At 43.2% G+C, this 20,410-nt stretch overlaps 1 protein-coding gene across 1 annotated transcript in view; it reads right to left on the reverse strand.

Annotated features, from left to right (window-relative positions):
* RNFT2 (ring finger protein, transmembrane 2) overlaps positions 1-19,144 on the reverse strand; it is a 25,459-nt gene extending 6,315 nt beyond the window's left edge. Inside the window, exons 1-5 of the mRNA XM_010159222.1 lie at positions 19,062-19,144; positions 15,846-16,306; positions 14,809-14,885; positions 13,171-13,271; positions 10,443-10,596 (exon numbers count right to left, since the gene is read on the reverse strand). Of these exons, the coding sequence (XP_010157524.1) occupies positions 10,443-10,596; positions 13,171-13,271; positions 14,809-14,885; positions 15,846-16,306; positions 19,062-19,144 (876 nt within the window). The remainder of the gene's footprint in view (positions 1-10,442; positions 10,597-13,170; positions 13,272-14,808; positions 14,886-15,845; positions 16,307-19,061) is intronic.
* Positions 19,145-20,410: the final 1,266 nt, after the last annotated feature.

The raw sequence follows: 20,410 nt of genomic DNA on the forward strand, positions 1-20,410 counted from the left end.
GCTGGGAGGGGACACAGCCAGGACAGCTGACCCCAACTGACCAAAGGGATGTTCCAGACCACGTGATGTCATGCTCAGCATACAAAGCTGGGGGAAGAAGGAGGAAGGGGAAGACAATTGGAGTGATGGCTTTTGTCTTCCTAAGTCACCGTTACGTGTGACGGACCCCTGCTTTCCTGGAGATGGCTGAACAGCTGCCTGCGATGGGAAGTGGGGAATAAATTCTGTGTTTCGCTCTGCTTGTGTGTCTGTCTTTTATTTCACCTATTATACTGTCTCTGTCTCAACCCACAAGTTTTCTCACTTTTACCCTTCTGATTCTCTCCCCCATCACACCCGGACAGAGTGAGCGAGCGGCTGTGTGGTGCTCAGCTGCCAGCTGGGGTTAAATCATGACAGATTATAAGACTTGTTAAATGGCATGAAGACTGGTATTCATGAGATGCAGCTTTCTTTCCAGTCACTGAACTCAGTGCCTAGAAAGGCTAACCATCACTCCATTGTTCCTTAGTGTTCCTCTTGCTCTGTCACTTACCCAGCTATTGTCCTGTGTTTTTGAATCTTAAACCTTCAGAGGAGGCTGCGGATACACAGCTTATTGTGTACCTGTACAACGCTACGGGACACCGGCAGCAGCGGGTAAGGCTGACAGGGATTGATATGATGTAAACTGTAGAAACTATTACTAAAGAGAAAAGGAATGCGAGGTAGGTCTCTTTGACCTTATTCCCCTTCTGAAGGTACAAGGATTTAAATATAAGGTGACATCAGTCTTCCTGACAACTTTCTAGATCATCTCAAAGAATGAAATTAATTACCCACTTGCCAGCACCTTTCCCCTTTCACTCAGGTGTGTGCTGGCTCTTGTACAGCTCACAGATGAAAAGACTGGGTCTGAAAAAACCCTCAAGGCATTTTAAACTTGGAGACACTAAACCTTCCTGGGAACCCTGAGGCAGACAAGGGTAGGAGCGGGGAAGCATGCTGGTTGAAACACTTCTCTCTTGCAAGAGACTCAAAGAATGGGCAACATTCTTGCAAACCTTCACCAAAGCTGTCCCTGCTATTCCAATTGGACAGCTTTCCTTCCCTGAAGGACACCTGCAAGGTAACATGAACTCCCTCCTGCTGACTACAACGATGCAACAGCTGAAATAGACTTTTCTCACTGTGTAATTTCTATTTTGAAGCAGCTGAGACTAGCGCTAAGAAGCTGGCTAAATAAGGCTACCTAGTCTAGGTTCTTGCAATCTTAATGAGGGTCTGTTTATGTTCTGCACTGCTGAAAGGGACAACTGGGGACAGGGCACTAGGTCAGGGCAAGCTGTGAGCCCAGAACTATGCTTAATCTGCAGTGATGTTATCTGGGCTGAGAGATTTGGTTTTGATACATCAAAATACTTTTATTTGATAAGATCATGGAGAAGGGGAAATTCCACTGGAATTTTGCTGTGTTGTCCCAGTTAGCTTTGTCATCAGTGATGTCATCACAGGTCAATCGTTAATTGGTGAGATTTGGAGTGGGGATTAAGTCCTCCGCAGTCCATGCAGCTAGCAGCAGCTAGCGCCCTTCCCTAGGGTCTCGGGGATGAGATCACTCGGCAGGCCATCCTGCCGTACCGAACAAATCGAATCCTTCAGAGAGCTCTGGCATTCTCATGATCTCATATCCCCCCTGGGACAGGGAGTGAGGTCACACCAGCGGTTGCTAACGGACCTGGGCTGCTTTCTTCCTTTCCCCCCATCCCCTCCTCCTTGTTAATCCCAGGTGGCATCACAGAGCAAAAATGTAACAGCACCAATCTGGGGTCCTAAATGCAAGCAATTTATTAAATTAATGGAGGGCTCTATCCAGCCTCCTGCTTCAATACAATCATCCTCTATTCCAGGAGCCCCTGTGACAGGGGGCTGCAGGCTGCTAATGACTACACTGTCACTTCCTTCCCCCCGCACAGGCGGCTCTCTGCCTCCCCCTCCTCAGCCAGCTCTGGTGAAAGCTATCAGCAAGCAAAAGGCAGCAAACTGTCTCGGACCCATTCTCCCTCCAGGCTCACACTCCTTTCATTTAGCTCTGCTTCCCTAGCCAGCTGGGCTGGGCCAGGTCACCTCTTACTTTCTCATTGCATCAGATGAAACTTGTGCACCCAGCATGTGAGGCATCAAAACTGAAATTCTTTTACATCAGAAGCTTTTACATCCAGCTAAAACACTCGAGTCCACAGCAAGGCATATGAAAAGATGGGACACAGACACTCCTAGAGGTCCAGACAGGCTGCGGAACTGGAAGTGGCAGAGCACGGCTGGACGTGCAGCAAGTGACAGATTTCAAATTTTTAACCACAATCTCCACCCTTTATCTAATGCAAATCTCCAGTTTTCAATGGTAACTGCAGAGTATCAGGATTTCTTAGCAGTTAGATACTTCTTAACACCCTCACAAGAGTGCAGTTATGTTTAAATCTCTCCATCCAGCCCTTCACACAACCCACTTGACCATTTAGGAGAGGCCTGTTGAGAAGCTGAGAGTGATTACAGCTAGGAGGAGGGAAGCCATACAGGGACAACTGAGCATCATTTAGAAAACTAGTGCTACAGTAAATGACTACAGAAATGTGAGGCTTGTCAGGCACCCAAGCGCAACACACCAGCCCTTCTACGTGAGGAAAAGTGCCTAGAAGATCAGCCACAGCGGGCTGCAGCAGAAGCGGGGCGTCTTCCTTCTGACCCAGAAGCTTAGAAAACAAGGGTGGCTGCCTACAACTTCAGCAGCAAAATTCAGCCTTCTGACAGCAGTAACTCAGTGCAGATGGCACCCATCACTTGTGAGCACACTCAGTATACCCTTCTGCCTTCTGCTTTTCAGCTTTGCTAGATCTTGGCTATCTAGGCCGAAGCACTCAAAGTGAAATCTTTGTCTCAAGCTGTATTTTGTCTGAAAACTTCACATGAAGTATTTCAGTTATTTCTCATTGACATTAGGAAGAACTGTGTGTTATATTACGCACAAATAAAATTTTCTCCTCTGAAATCCATGTAAATCTGGGAATCCTCTTCTGAATACACTACAGGGACTGAAGAGCTCTTTAAGATCAGTGAAAGCTATTTTTGGTGAGCATGTGAGCCAGCTCTGGTGCAGGCTGGGCTGGGCAGGAGCCAGCCCTCCAGAGCAAGCCTATCACCTTGCTGGACTGCAGAGATTAAATAGGGTATTACCTGAAATGACAGCTCCTGGTTAGGGTAGAGCCAGAGGCTAGAGCAATCTCTGCTCTCCTCTCAAGCCCTTGCAACAGGTTGGAGTCCAGCCTGACCGGAATCTAAGAAGTACCCTCTGTAGGGTCACTTACTGCAGAAGCGGAGAGCCTACTACGCCTGTTATCAAACACTTCATCAGCGCACGTGGCAAAGGACCATGCTGTGGACCTAATCATAGCAACTGCTGCTGAGCCCTGTGATAGCACAGGGTGAAATTCTGACTCCTTTACTCCTTTTTTTTTGTTTTCCAGAAGGCTTTGTTAAAAACTAAGTTGGTTACTCATGTATAACCCTCCATTTTCCTCTCCCCCTTCATCACCGATCATTCTTACACTTTAAACCAAGCACTTCTTTTGGAAGAGCAGAATTGAGGATTTTCATACACTTGCTATTTTCCTTCTGTACGTGCAGCATTACACAGGCTGTAATGGTGTGAACACATGCTATTTTTTCACAGGGTGAGCGGTACTCATTAAGCATGTGACTTCAACTATTGTTACATCCTCATTACTGGATGGCAGATCTGCATCCTATCGCTTCATGCTGTTTGAGCTCTGCTCAGAGTAGCAAATTACTCAAATTTCTTCAGCCTTTTTATGACATCACCACTACAGTAAAAGATTTTTTAAAATCCCTTTATTTTCACATTTTTGGATGACATAAGGGACCATTCTCTGCATTTTCTAAATGAAACCTTTAGATACAAAAAGACTAAGGTTAAGGAAAGGTTCTTCTGGTGTCCAAGCTGAGATGTCTGAGATTAGACTTTTTACAAAGCACTTAATTTTACAGATCACATTACCAGTAAAAGCTAACCCACTGACTTCAGTTTGCAGCTGCACATGGCTTTTTTAGAATCACACAGGAATTATTTGGCAAAGAAAAGGATGGAATTTAATTCTCCAGTGTAGCATTCAACTTTAACTGGTAGAACATTCTTCTTCCAATGGTCTCTCTGTTCCCTAAGCACTTTCCAGTTTCTACAACAGCTTCTTTCAATACCTCACACTGCTTCATCTGTGGGGCACAGCACACACTGGTGATGGATGGAAGGAGGCTTACAGAAAAATAACATGGAATCACATAATTAAATTGAATCATAATATATACACACACCCCCCAAAGGGGGCAAACTACGCTGCCGAAGCAACGCGAACTCCCACGTATCCTAACTGGGCACTGACTTTGCAGTCTCTTCTGACATAAGGCTTCGCATAAGCGTGCGTGTGTGTCTCCACAGAAGGAAACAGGCACGCTAAGGTTTTACACGGCGGAATTAAAATGGGATGTAAGAGAAGTGAGAGAAGTTGCAATGAGGCAACTGTAAGTTGTGATTAGCACTCAGGGAAGATCCAAGTCTCACTTGTTCTGCTGCCAGCAGCATTAGGACATATTCTGAAACAGGAAGATGCTAGAAAAAAAACCACTTTTGAGACCTGCTGGCAATTTGGATCAGAGGAGAGCAGGCTCTGATGAGATTTCAGGTCATAGTGCCAGTATAAGGAAGTGTTGGGTAGGAGCAGTAAACTGGATTGTGGCACAGGATGCTGGTGAAAATCCATGTGTTCTAATGAGGAGTAATTCCAAGGTGGGACTAGAGGGGAAAATGAGAGTTTTAATTAGTGCAAAGCACTTCTGAAAGTCACATCGTGGGTATCTTAAACTGGAAAGTTAAACTTGGAAGGCACCTAAGAGCAATGACTCCTTTAAAAAGTTTATTAGCAGTGGCTTTCAAAGTGTGCTAGGGAGTGGGACAGAAAGGACTCCCCATTCCTCAGTACCTATTCTTATGCTTTTCTTTCATACATAATAAATCCCACACTTGCGATTCTGCAGCCTGGGACAGATGTGTCCCAGTAGGGAAAAGTCTTCACAGGACCATCAGGTAGTTCCTGTGGCTGCAGAGGATCAAACCTCAGACCGTTGTCCCAAGAAGGGTGAATCTATTTCTGAGTGAGTTCCCTCAAATAGCATCCAGGATCATAAAGGAGGGGGTAACGAGAAGACAGGCTGTCACGTAGCTGGAAACACCACTTCAGCCACACTCTTAGAGAAGATTAACTTGCATACTGCACAGAAAAAGAACAGGAAAATCTTTATATGGATATTTTTTGTAACACATCTATGTGCCTTCTCCCAGTGCTTGTTTCAATGCTTCTGTATTTTTTGATCAGCATCTAGGGGGCTCAAATGCTCCGAGACCTTGTTTTTCTCAGGATGAAAGATGTACACAAACTTCAAGATAAAAGATTGATAAATATCTGGCCCTATGATGACAGAGAGGCTGCAGGGACATTAGAAGGCTGCTGCCATCACCATCACAATTAACACAACTTCCCTCTGGCACCTTGTCTCCTAATGTGAGCCTTCTGGAAGAGGCTGGGGCCTGCAGAAAGTGCCTTGGCAGCAGCAAACTGCTCCAGCTTGCTCTCTTCCTCCCATGCAGAAGGATGGATTTCGTTCTGTCACAAGTTGTTCTGTGTGTATGCCTAGTACAAGAAGAGCTTGTTGCTCAAGGAGCATAAAAATCCTAGGCATGCAAGTCACTTGTGCAACTACTCACGTGATGGAAGAAGGGTCAGTTTGGACCATGGTATCCCATGGAGCTGAGCTCTGACATGAGAAGGAGGCAGGCTGCAGAACAATTGTAATCATTATAAGGTAAGTGCTTATTTTCCTTACAATAACTGTTTAATTACACATGGCTGTGCACAGGGAAATAGGTGGCGACGTGATAACCAAAGTAACTGTGGACATGCTTGTGCTCCATCAAACATGGAAGAGCACTGGGGCTACTCAAAATCAATCCTGGCTAGCTTCTGACTCACAGAATACACAGTTATCACAGATCAGCTGCCCCTGTAATACATTGCCTTAAGGCGGTTCGCTTCAGCTGAATGATCCAAATCACCCTACTTTGAGCAAAAGACATTCTGATATTTCTTTCATGTCCAAGGTGCAGCTCCAGAAGGAATACAGAAAGCTCAGTGTGCCAGTTTACATGGCAGAGCTGTAACCAGCTATGCTAGGAAACACAGTATGCACCTGGAAAAGGGATCTTGTCCAACGTCCAAGTGCAAAACTGTAAAGAATGGCTGTGGCATGCAGGCCAAGTTTTCTCCAACCAGATTTGATGAGATGGTACTTCAAAAAAAGAAAAAACACCAAAAAACTCCCCCAATCAAATATTTTCAGAGATGCAGTGAGGAGTCCACAGTGCTAGTGCGAACCAGTATTTGTACACCCGCCACTGGCACCATCTGAACAGCATAAAGAAAAAACTTCACATCAGTAACACCAGTTTTGCCATAAACCCCCTCATTTGCAATGTCTAGATCCGGCTTTCAAACAAAACTGACAAATATTTATTCACAGTAATCTCATGTTGTGTTTTCAACAAACAAATATTAGTGAAAATCCTTTTGGATTTTCAATCCTCTGGAAATGCAGTCCCTCATAACTTGGCTGAACATCTGTGTTGAGCACGCAAAGAAAATTCTTTCTTAGGACCTTTCTTATATCCCAGCCATTAGGACCATGGAAAAAAGCGTGTCCTTGGTATCTTTCCCCCTGTAGAGACAGACATATATATATATACACCTAAAAGAACCTGGGATACTGGTTCTTTTGGTCTGTTTTTCTTTCTTCCCCCCTCCCCTCCACGCTTCACCCCAGGATATCAGCTTAGATTGCTGACAACATGAGGAGGGGATGGGAGACTTGCAGACACCTGGGATTTCCTAAACGAAATCTTTGGCAACTGTGTCTTTTTATTATTTATTTCCTTGTTTTTAATTCCACCCCCCTCAAGCTGTCATTCCTTAGCAGTGAAAATGAAAAGCTGCCATTTATGTGTGTACAACAATGGAGGCTTCTGCAGGCCACATGGCTCCTGCAGTTTAATTTACTTTAATTCATTTTATATTGAACCAAATGATCTTATTTGCCTTTTTTAATGGAGAGCCTTCAGCATGCAGGGAGGGAGCCAAGCCCCCCTTCCAAAGAAATTATGAGCCCAGCTGCTATTAAAACTTGTACTCAGCTTGACACGTCCATCACAGCTCCTGGGGGAGGAACAGATGTCTTTAGCCACAGGTACGCTCCTTCTCCCACAAACTCTGACTGAAGAGATGGGAGACTGAAGTCTGCTGGGGTTACCTTCCTTTTTCTGCTTTTCTCTCCTAAAGCTCTTCTTCCCCTGCCTTTCAGCCTGATTGTTGACTCGCAGCCTCTCTTGGCACCTCTGTTTTCCGGGCTGGTTTGGAACCTGGGACAATTGGGATTATTTTGCCAAATTTCCAATCATCCCTCATTCTTTGGAGGAGTTGCTTGTGGAGATACTCCATTTCTGAGTTATTCAAGCTTGGAGAACCCTGGCTAGTTGTAGCCTGATAATATAGCAGTCGTCATGCTTCACATTTCAAACGCTCATTATCATGTTTACAACTCTGTATTCTGACTGCAGAGACCAACTTTTTTGTCTTTTAATTTCAGTTTGCCTTTTCTCAGTTAAAGCATAAATAGATGCTATAAATCCAAGAAGGTTCTTGTCATCTTAAACCAAATGTTGTCCTTCCTGTGATGAGGCCATACCAGGAATACATGACCCAGGTCCTTTAGACTAGGAGAACTGAGTTCTCTAGCCTAAATTTTTCATGTGTTCACTGTTAAAATGTAAAGATGCGCCTAACTGAGGCAAGCAGAGTTTAGTACTAATTGCTATGTTCATTAATGATCTTGATGGAACAGAGTAGGTTTATCAAATGTGCAGTTGACACTAAACTGGGAAAGGCTGTAAACACACTGGAAGGAAAGACTATAATCCAAATGCATCTTGCAGACTGGAGAAACAGTCTGGAAGACAGGGCAGACTGAAGGGAGACCAGAAGAGATGTGAAGACTTTGATGTGTGAAAGAAAAAGAAAGGAATCTGATCTTGCTCCAGTCACAATGGATATGGAGAGGAAGACTTAAAAGGATGTTCAGAGGAGATGCCTTGTACTAGAAAAGCTATGCAAGCATCAGTGAAAGCTGCACAGTATTCAGAGAAGACTAGAATCTCAAGGAGCAGCATGAAAAGCCAGAGGAGCTTTGGAAGTGCCTTTGAACTTCCAAAATGAGGAAAACTTGAAGAGCCTGCTCAGAGGTTGAGTGCAGAATGATGAATGTCCCTGATATCCCATCCATGGGCAAGTTTTATCATCTGTTACTGACTGCCAGCAAGAAGGTACTGCAAGAAAGCTCAGGATTAAACACCTCTATCCCAACAACAGCTGTGCTGAACCCTATCCCTGACAGTGCAGCAACCTCCACCTCAGGCCCTGTATTATGGGGACCTAGAGGCTGCTGCTCTGGCTACTTCTATCAGCAGAAAAGTTCTCAGTATGTATACATCTTGAAAAAATCTTCTAGCTCTACTCTGTGAATTACATTTATATTTCTCCAGCAGTTTGCCACGCGCCACCTCTAAGTAACAGCCATCCAGAAGTTCATATGCTGCAGGCTAGGCTTCGAGCAGAGACGCTACTACGAGCATAGAGGGAGAAACAAAATAACTGAATATCTGGCAAGTACTAAGGTAGCAAATAACTTGGCAAGAATTTGGTCAGAGTTAATGTGCCTAAAATGCAACAGAACTGCTCTAACTTAAGAAAAGCTTACATGTAAAAAAACTCATCTGAAAAATCAGGTGTGTACCAGCGATCTGGCGTGTAGAAGCCAGCTGGGTCATCAGGCTCAACTATGTGCTTACCAATTACAATTTCTATGGCATCCTGGGGTTCTCTTGGAGCTCTCCCATCCCAGTTTGATCTGGCTTAATTTGTTACACCACATCTTATCCTGGTTGGCTTGATGGATGCAGTGTGCAGTGGGATAAAAACAAATCCAGATCCATAGTGGTAGGTAACAGCAGTTTCAGATGTCAAGGGACAGCAAGACCATCAACAACATTCTAAGACAAAAAGGGACTTAAAAAAAGTGAGAAATATTGCTATCCAGAAAAAGGTATTAAAAACGAAGCATCTGTGCTCTGAGTCATTATAGGCCCTTGACAGATGTGATCTTACCAGCCTCCCACTGTAGCTGCAAATAAAGACCCCTTCTCTTTCTTCTCTCCCGACAAGGATTAATGAGTACTTGGGATAGCGCTCAGACAAGCAAGCAAAGGCTGTGAACCTTTTCCAACACTGCAATTTATCTTGGGAAGACTATTCACATCACTTTTCCCTCCCTCCCCAGGCTGGATTATGCTCTGACCTAGCACATTAATCTCCTAAAATAAAATAATAATAATAGAAGAAGAAGGAAAAAAAGAGCTGGACAATTGCCAGAAATAAATTAATAACCATCTCAAATAGCCCTGCTGTGCAGGAACAAACTGCTCAACTCCCCTGCCACCCATGTCATTTGTAAGCAAAACTATTCCCAGTTTAGATATCCCCTTAAGTGCCCTGCCTGAGACTTTCAGCGATTAATGATAATATCTTGCATCTATATAGTGCCTTTCACCCCAAGAGCTGCCAGGAAGTTTCTTTACCAAATGCAAATAATACACACTGCTACGTTTGCCACTGAAATGTTGACACTACTAAGTAGAGAAGGGCCAGCATGACAGATCTGTAAGAGTGAAAAAATATGAAAAGGTATTTCAAGAGAAACAGTGACAAAGTTTCAAAAGTTAGGCCTCATCTACATATGATTTTATAAACATTTAAGTATGTTAACCATTTAGTTAAAATATTTCTTCAGCCATGCTTAGAACTGGCACTATCTTTTGTAGCATCAGTAGCTTCGATTTAACACTTACTTCTTTTGACCCAAGTGCTGCAATTTCTTTCCATTAAATGAAGAGATTTGTGCTTCAGGAATATCTCATTACAGAGATTAGTCAGAAAACAAGATTTAGAACAAAGTCAAGCAGAAAAGTTATCGCTACTATCTAGTCCTTCTCCAGCAATGCTTACCCCTCTCTCTCTCTGGACTTTAATTACTTGTTGGCATTACCAAACCCTTGCTCAAGTCCGCGATGGCTCAAAATGCAAAACTCGTTATCCAGATGACTTTCTGTTCTGTTATCAGAGATTTTATTATTTTTATTCTTCTACCCACATTTCATGATGTAAACATGTTGTAAAAGCATCAGATTATCAAAGACAAACATCAGTATATCAAGAAGAAAAGACTCTTACCTTTGACTTGACAGCTAGGATGATCTTAGGCAGGGCAACAACCAGGCATTTCAATGCTATGGTGAGGTACTTCAGTACAAAGTCTGCGATCCCCACGATCCACATCAGGTCGAAGAAGTCCAGCCTCTCAAGGTTGGGTTTCAGAAATATAAGGCTGAAAGGTATGACAACAAGGCTCAAATACCAATGAGAAGAGCCTCACTTAAGCTGCTTGATACCAGCTGTATTCACTGCTGGCTGGAGAACGCCTAGAAACTTCGCTGAACTTCAGTGAAGCTCTCAAGGGCAATAGGATAAGACATGCAAATTAGTCCCGTGGTTCCTCTGGGCCTCTTGACTTTGTCTGTTCTTGCCCATTTCCACTGAGGTCAGCAGGTTTGCCCACTAACAGAAAACAGGACCCAAAGATGTAAGAAATCTGTTTTGGAAGACTGCAATCTCCATCACAACCACGCCACGAAAGAGCCTTTGGTATAATGACAAGACCTTTAGTCCACAGGCTTGGCCTGTCAGATCTGACTGTGAAAGCTCAGTCTTGCAAGTCCAAGTCATCAGCAGTCATGATTCCTTGGAGGAGTCATGGCCAAGTCAAGACTGCTACGCCTTGCTCCTCTGAGGCCACAGGCAGAACTACTGCACAGGCACAGTCTCTAATGCTACTCGTGTGTGTGAAATGAGCTGGTGACAAAGGCTGCGCTGTACTGGGACAGGAAGGTCAGAACTTGAGGTGTGGCATGCTCACACAGTGGCTTGCCTCTGTCTGAAGCAAACCAACAGCTGGGCTATGTTAATTAGCAACTCTTACCTGGACTAAAGATCCAAGAAGGTCTAGTGTTCCTTACATATGGTATTGACTGGGATGAACCTTTGCTCTGTAAAGAAGGGGAGTCTACGACAGCAGAGCTTCACATAGCAATGGGCAGGAGCTGACCTGAGCAGCGATGAGGACTAGACCCTACTCTGAAAAACCAGGATTCCTCTTCAGGATATTTACTGACTAAAGCCTCACAGTAGAAAATGAAAAACTTAACAAAAAACAAAACAAAAAAAAGGCAAAAAAAGAAAAACCAACCCAGAATGAAAAGCCTGAACATAAATTTAAAATACTCACAACACTGGCACAGCACAACAGGTAAAATTACACCCTAAAAACAGAAACAGAATCAGAGACTTTACTACTATTCATGCACTAGAAACAAGCCAAAAAAAAAAAAAAAATCAGGAAATGGAAGATTTCCAGTTAAAAAAAAAAAAAAAGCCAGAAAGAAACAAAACCAAAGCAGCTATTTCTAATTACACAGGTCTGACTCATGAATAGTCACAGGTCCCCCCAAAGCTTGATGCAGCAGGCACCACTACAGCACTCACAGGAATAGGGCTGTGCAGTGAAGCTGTTGCCCAGGCTGTTCACTGTTAGTAAACCATGCCCTAAACAGCATGTAGGATGGCCCCAATTTGCTGAAACCCTTTTATTTTAGATGATCTATCCTTTATTTTAAACCAGTCCTATTCATGCTTTTAACCTTAGCCACCTTCTTAGGGACACACTGTTTCCCTCTGGTGCTAACTTCTTCTCAGTGCTTTCACACCTTTCTGCCATACCTGTTCCTTTTCTCCCACTCCCTCCCACCAGCCCTACACAGAGTACCCCAAGGCTTGCACTGCTTCTTCGGACCCAGGCATACAAGCCTTCTCATCTCTTCCCCCTTTCTAGAAGTGTTTACATACACAACTTTCCAATGTTCAAACCCAAATACATCGGGGCAATTCCAAAGGACACCAGCGTTGTGAGCAGACCTTGACACTTCCACTGTCAGTATTGGTGGGAAGAAGCAGGGAAGCAATGAAATAAATGACAGAAAAAACATACCCAAGAGCCATCTAGCCAACATTGTGTTTTCAGTCTGAAGTTTTACGTTCCCTTCAGTGGGAGAAATAAAATTTTCATTGGGAAGTAAGTCATACGGTTTTGGCTACTAATATCAAAACTACTTTCCCAAGTAAGTAGGTTTGATATTGCTCCATTTCTTCCGATTTATTCTACTAACATCCCCTTGTTTAAGTTCTGTTCTTTGTTTCCTATCTGTCCTTTAATCTCTGCCTTATAACAAGCAGGGATAGTACTGAACCAAATCCATGTGTACTAACTTTTCTGTATTTGAGAACTGCTTTAGTCAGAATCTGAAAGCAGGGACTACCTTAACTGCCCCAGATCCAAATGCCTCCAAGCCCTGAGGACACTGAAGTAAAACACGGCTATTTCATCTCCAGTTATCTCAAAGCTTGATATACTGGGGAGAAAAGAAAACATTACAGGAAGAAGAAAATCAGTGGATCAATTTCTTATTTGCTTCCAACATCTGCTCTTCATGTTCAGTCACGGAGGTCAAAATGGAGAAGTCCCACTATAAAAAAAAGTATCCACCCTGCTTCAATACATAAGAAAACTGCAAGTGCACCTGTTTCAAGCAGCAACCTCATGGTATAACATCACACCCTGGTCCATTTAGACCCTGGTTTTGTCATTTATTGACAGGAGCATAGTCCACTGGTAGAAGCAATGCACACATTCTTTTCCTCCACTGAAAGGTATTACAAAGATGTAACAAAGACAGCAGATACCTTAAGTAAACACACTTCCTCTCAGAAGGGGAAAAGTGGGCTTCCCTCCTTTCCTCCCTGGCAATTATCACCTGCTTCCACCATGTACAGTGTAAATTTTGCCCACCTGTTGTACAGCTGCTGAGAGCTGAACGTGTACAGCAGGTACAAGGTGTTCCCGGTGAGAAAGGCCAGGATCCAGAAGACAACCAACACTGATCGCTTCTCCTGAGCAAGAAAAAGAAGCAAAGATAAATTCAAAGTCTCAGGGGTTGCACTGAGCCTTCAACAGCTGAAAAAAATGCAAAATCAACCCAGGGGACACAAATATGCAGCTAAGTGTTCAGTAATTAGTTTATTTACATAGGACTAAGACTCAGAAGTAGGCTGCTAGGTAAAGACTTGTATAAACACAAGCAGAAATGGCTCTCACTCACATAACCTTCTTAAATAAAGCAACTTTAGAGAAATTAATTGAAATACACTGGTGAGAATGACAGCCTTACTTGCAGAACACAATTTTCAAAGCTGGGATCCTTCTTGGGACATCTAAATTTTCCTGATATTTAAAAAGCAGTTTGACAGGCAGATTAAAAAAAAAGTCAGTTCCATACACTGTACTGTAATTCTGAGTTGTCACCTGTTTGGAATGACACTTCATCAAAAGGGTGTTTTACAAATAGATCCAAAGTCACTTAGAGCAAGGCTTAGCTAAATCAAATGGAACATAACCCACCACTGCATGCAGCACATATGAGTGTTATCTGAATGCATGGAGGTCCTAGAACATGCATTTTTGATTGAAGAAATAATTAAAGGTCAATAGAAACGGAAATTGTGCATGTCAAAAGCCATGGATTATTATAGATGGAAACTGGATGGCAGAAGATCTTGCCCTTGGTCTTGGCCCAGTGTAGTTCTAGAGAGTAAATTTTACGCCTGGGAGGAAAAAAGCCAGCATTTTTCTTGTGAGCTGATTTATTAAGAAAATAGCTCTTGTAGCCATTCAACTGCCAGGGATGTTAGGTTGAGATTTAAAGCAGGCAGATTAAGGGACACACTGCTGGAAAGACAGAGGTGCAAGGTGCAAGGCAACAACAATCTGTGACATGACTGTTCTATTTATCTGTTCATTCAGCACTGTATCACATTTATTCCACAAGGTATAAGTATAAAATTGCATCACCCCTGTAATATTTACAAAAAAGCAATTCTAGTCTTGTGCTTTTAGTGCTGTTGAAGTATTCTGCTGACACTGAGAAGATCTGCTGGTTTCTTTATAGTCTAAAGCATATTATCAACAGTGCTTTATAAAGATACTAACAAGTAATACAGCTACAAAATCCTTCAGCTGAACATTTAAAATATTATCTAGTTGCTAGTAAATTAAATTTCACCATTAACTACTGAAATAGGTTTCAGCAGCTCTGCTGTACATAAAGGGAAACTAAGGCGCAGAGAAGTGCTTGATGGTGCAGTGCCCGGCAGTGGCAGAGCCAGAAGCAGATTACAGCATCCCTGACGCCTCCTCTCGTCGTTTTATTATGTCATACTTTCACAAGGAGCAGGATGGAAACTGTGGAAAAGCATCAGTGGGGAGAAGAAGGAAGAGGAAGTGAGGAGTACGGCACAGCACTCTTACAGAACCGTATCCTTATAATGGCATTCCTTCCTAGGTTGCAGAAGAAGGATCAACACAGACATTGGTTTGTCTACAAAGAGCAGTGTTACTTGGGAACACAAGAGAGGAAGATGCTGTTCTCACCTTCAGAGCGACCTGCTCTCGGAGGGTTGAGTTGGCGTATGCGAACGTGCTGGCCATGCCAATGCACACGGCAATCCCTGCAGGGAGAGACACTGTCAAAGCAGGGAAGGCTGGGCAGGAGGGTCTTCAGTCCTAAGGCATTTGCTGTCAGCATCTCAAGCTTGGAAAAAAAAAATTCCTGGGCGATATTCTGGATGCATTTGGAATTAAAATATATAGGTGACTAAAACAGAGCAGTCTGCACTCTAATATAAAGTTCAAATTCAAGCTAAATGAAAATTAAGTTACCAGGTCCAAAGAGCAAAATGTTGCAGACATGAATCAATACCTGGTTTTGGGAATACTGGCAGAACAGTAAGTGGACTAAATTCAAGCACTTCTTGAATCCCTGGCTTCCCTGGGGTAATAATCTCAGCATGCTACTCCCAAAATGAGTAAGGATCCTCAGACATGCCACACGTACAATTTCATAGTAAGAGGAAGATTAGATTAATAGATTTTACATGACCACTGAGGAGCTGAAATACTCAGGTACCATTAAAGAAACCTGGATAGACATATTCTTTAGGGAATTCCAAAGACCAACTGTTAGATGTTACTGCTGATGCTGTTTGGTGTCATTTCACAACTGCCATCTTTCCAGCTATACAAGTACTCATCCCTCTGAACCCTTCTGTGCTACACAGGAGGCGTTGCTAGTCACTCACGTAAGCTCTCCCCATCTCTCCCAGAGAGAGGTCTGAGTGAGAAACCTTGGTAACACCCCCAGCCCCTACAGGAATGTCAGGGAGGGATTAGGAAAAGACACAGAACTCCCGCAGCTCAGGACAGGAAACAGACAGGACTGACACAGATGAAAACAGCCTGAAAGCAGGGTGAATTTATCAAATGCATCATCCCATGCATTTGAGTATGTCCCCTTCATGCTAGACTACCTCTAGACACTGTCACGTGGATAAATATATGACACTACATCATGATAAAGCTTCCTAACCACCCTCTAATACACTTGCAATCCAGAAAGGACAGATGCTTACCGAGCTTATGCTGGAAACAAACTTTAGCCAGGAGGATCAAGATGAAGGGAAGTCCCTTCTGCAGCCAACCGATCACAGCTTTTAGCTCTGAGAGAGCCGGGGCTGGAGTCCCAGCCTGCTCATCACTGCCTTCCTCAGCATGCCCATGGCGGTCGCCTCCGGCCATGTGCAGCAGAGATGAACCCCGGTGATGGCCGTGGTGGAAATGATGGGACGACTGCCGGTGGTGAAATGGGGCTCCTTCGGTGCGACTGGCCCCTTCCTCCCTTGGGGCTGGCATCTGAATGAATACTTCCCCGCCTCCTGCTGGAAACTGGAACGGCGTGGCTGTGATGGTGCCCGAGGGGATACCTGCCAGGCCTGAGAACAGCTGCTGTGGGGAGGAAGCTTCAGCCTTCAGACTTTCAAAAACTCCACTTTCATCCACGCTGGTTTCAGAACTGACTGTCTGGCTCCGGTTTCTGCAGTGGACAGAGATTAGAGATAAGTGATGAAAGAAAAATGAGTGCCATAGAATTGCTCAGTCTTTTAGCCCAATCCTGACTGTTGTCATTTAAGAGTTCCTCACACACTATCACAATACGTAGGTCACCTAACAACAGATGCTTTTCCCTCTGTTTGCTGTTGGAAAGTCTCAGCTGCTGAACTAGGGGCCAGTATCAGACTCTCAAGATAAGATCAGAGTATTTCTAAAGAACTGATCAAAATGCACCAGTTCCCTCATCTGAGGAACAGAGTTCCCAAACACTCCCTTTACTTTTGGAGGAACCAAAGAAATAACACATCTGATGCCAAATTTATCATCTTCTATAATCATTTTATTATTTAAAGAAAAACATACAAAACCCCATGCAACTTTACACAGCACAACCAAGAAAAATCACATTATATATAAAAAAATTAATCAAGCTAACTCAATGAAATGACCTGCCCCCAAAATCTGTCTTTATTTAGGGATGAGCACTACTTTCCTACTGACGAATACACAACAAGAGGCAGTCAACAGGGGAAAGAAGCACTGAGAGCTGGTTGTGTGTCATTGATGCCACAAATATTTTAAATGGGTCAGGAGAAATTGGGGTTTTTTATATTCTCAGCAAATTGGACATGGATGTACCCAAATTACTGGGCTCTGGACAGAATTAGATCCGGCACAGATTCTTTCCTGAACTTGTTAGATTACAGCCAGATTCCAAAAAGAAAGCCTTAAATATCTTCAATCTAACACCAAAAGAAAGCAGGCCTTCTTCACCTGAACTCAGGACTGTGGTACTGAAATGAATACACGGAAAGTTTAGCTGCCAGGGACCAATATGGGTAACAGGTGGAACAATCACTAGGCAGCAAATGCCTGGTGGACAGCTAATACATCTCTAACTTCCAAAAGGAGAGTAAAGAACAAGTAAAGCTCAGCAAGAGGCAAAGCCCACAAATACAGCATGCTGCAGAGCTTTGGTCTCTCCTGATTTTAATCCTTGGAGATCTCTAACTTTAGAAATAGTGGTCACAAGCTGAGACAGCACATGCAGGCACATACAGGGCCCTTAACACTCTCTCCCCCATGGGTTTAAAAGCCCCCCCCAGGCATCTTACAGGGCACAGAGCACTGCCTTGTGAGAGAAGCTCACCTCACTCTGGAGGCAGCTTCAAGCCTCTCTGGGCATGCCTTCCCACTAAGTAAACCTCTAATAAGGTTTTTTATAGCTACACCCCATTCCCAATGCCTCTCCACAGGCTCCAGCAAGGAATCAAGTCAACAAGATACTGTACAACACTTTTTTGGTTCAAAATATTCACCAACCAGACCTGGGACTTTACCCCTAACATTAAAATTCAGGGATGTATACACAAGAGAGGGACATCATGTGACAGTACTTACATCTGGGAACATAACAAACAAATCGGGTGGAATGCAGTGTTACAGTTAAAGACACGAGTATTGTTTGGAACAATACTTCCAGGATACATGACTATACTTTCACCAGGAAGGAAATATTCAGGGACATATTTAAAAACAAATAAACAAGGATGAAATTCTGCGTCGGCTGAAGTTAACTAAAGACCAGTGGCAGAAGCATTACATTCTACAGTTAGAAAATCTTCAGCCTATGTTACTGACAATGCGTATTCACCCTGTTAAAAACCAGAAGCCTTTCTAAAAGCCAGCTGGCATTACTCTGCTTACCTTTTGACACCTATCCTGAATATACTGTAATCATTCAAAGAGATGCTGAAGTGCCTTACAAGTCTGTACACTCTGCACTCCAGATGAGAGGGCCCATACAACATCTTACATGCCTCTCTTTATATCAGCTTACCTGCTGATATAAAACTCACAGACTGTGCTGAGGCTTGGGCAGCATCATGCAGAAAATGTTGAAAATGGCTTTCTTTTCCCCTGCAATTAAGGATGGTACATGCCAGAAGTGGTCATGACATCAAGCTTCACCTCTACCAGCAAAACCACTAAGGAATACCTAGTGACTGCTTGTGATCACAATCTTTCACTGACAACCTCAGCTCAGCCAGAGCAATGAAATTCGTTAGTTCCATCTTTGTCTCAGAGTAATTAGATTAGTTTCTTCTTTAGGAAAAAAAAAAAAAAAAAAGTCAAGCTCTAACCCTAGGAAAGCACAAGGGAATATTTAGAACCAGAACAACAACAGCGGCAAGCCTCCCTTGCTGATGTTATAATTACAGAAATGAATTAGAGGTATTCTACTTCTATATATTTCACATACAAGAAGCCAGATACAGAGTCTGGGATGATGTAAAGGATCATCCAAAATCTTTATAAAGTACCGAGTCATAGTAGTTGGGAGCTTCAGACCAGCATACTTTTCAAACACCTTGATAACAGAAGTACAAATCGCCTCTCTTCATACAGATCGATCCTTTCAGATTGATAGTGCTCAGGATCCTCATGGGCCTGTGCCATAAATCTCTGCTAGAGCTCCAAAATGTTCCGCCTACACTAAGCCAACTGTCTCCCTACGTGCCATACTGGATCCTGAAACCTGAAACACTGTAGTTTGTAGCAGTCAACAACTGGCATGGAGCAGGAAAGTAAATCTGCCTCTGAACTCCCTAAACTCGAGCAGAAAGCCTGGCCACACAACACGCACAGGAAGTATATGCCCTTCTCAGTGTTGAGCTTTCATTTATAACATACCACACACATCAGAACATTCCCCTCTGGAGAGAAAAAAGATTTACCTTTCGGGAGGAACGCTGTCAGTGTTGCTGCTATGTCGTCTCTGCATTTTCCTCAAAACCTTAAAACACAGCACGCTCAACATCAACGTTGTAGGTCAACAGCTCCCAGCGTGACTACTAACAAAGGCCCGCAGAGTCAGAGGGTCGGGAAACCCACTCAGGTAGTGACATGGCTGGCAGAAATCATTTGCTTCCCTGGAAGCGCACCTCAAGCTTGCATTTTCTTAGTACACTTGCGAAGAAACAACTTTCAACTGGCAAATGGAAGCACACGCAGACAGGTCCCCAAGCAGGGCAGGAACCAGCCAGATCCCCTTCTGCAGTAGGTGGCAGTCAGGAGGAGTGTCCAGCTGTCCGATGGCACGTTCTGATAAAGAACCTGAGGACAACTAACCAGTGGCTCTCGATGTGATCTGAGAGTCGACATACGCCCTCTGGACATGAAATCCCTTCTTCCTCTTCTGAAGAAACTTGCTTTGTAAAGCAAAACTGAGAAGGAGGAAAAAAAGAAAATGTATAAGCATTTTAAATGAAAAAACACACTCAGGACATGACAATATTCTTTTAAATAAACAACACATTCCTTTTAAACCACAAAAACGCCATTAGCAAACTGCACAATGGTCATAAATAACATGCGTATATGCAAAAGATCACACATTCCTAAAAAATTCTGGAATCGTCAGCATAAATAAAGTAAGGTCTGGAGTGGGAAGTGGAGAGGCACTGAAATGGTATGTGCTACAGGGAATTTTCTACAACAAGGACAGAAATTCTTTCTTTAGTTATTTAAATCTCTGCTTTCAAGAGTCAAATTTTAAAGGAACAGCCTCAAATACATTACATCTTTTAAAAATAAAGTTAATTCAAAAGAAAAAAGAAAAAACACAGAATCATCATCATCACTGTGGCACAGTACAGGGTACCTGGCAAATAGTCTTACATTGCTTAACGTTATATTAGTTATATAAAACCTGAGGAATGGGCTATTTTTGCAAGTGATTTGTCCAGATTCCCACAGGCATTTCATAGAAGATTTAATAAGACATGATTTAGATATTGAAGTTTGATCCTACTGAGCACTAAACTGTGATAGCTACTGGAAAAAATGCAAAAGGCTCTCAATACTTTTAAATATCAAAACTTGTAACAATATTTATAACATTCCATACTGCATGAATATATGGAAATAAATGTGTAGCCCTATATCTGTATTCTGTAAAGGCACAATGGCTCTGAGACCGTTTCCTAGCTGCCTGTAAGCAGAGCTATGGACGCTGAGAAACAGAAAATCATACAATCACAGAATGGTTTGGCCTGGAAGGGACCTTAAAGACCATCTAGTTCCA

This window comes from Eurypyga helias, unplaced genomic scaffold (genome assembly GCF_000690775.1).
Source record: "Eurypyga helias isolate BGI_N326 unplaced genomic scaffold, ASM69077v1 scaffold8009, whole genome shotgun sequence".
Lineage (NCBI taxonomy): Eukaryota > Metazoa > Chordata > Aves > Eurypygiformes > Eurypygidae > Eurypyga > Eurypyga helias.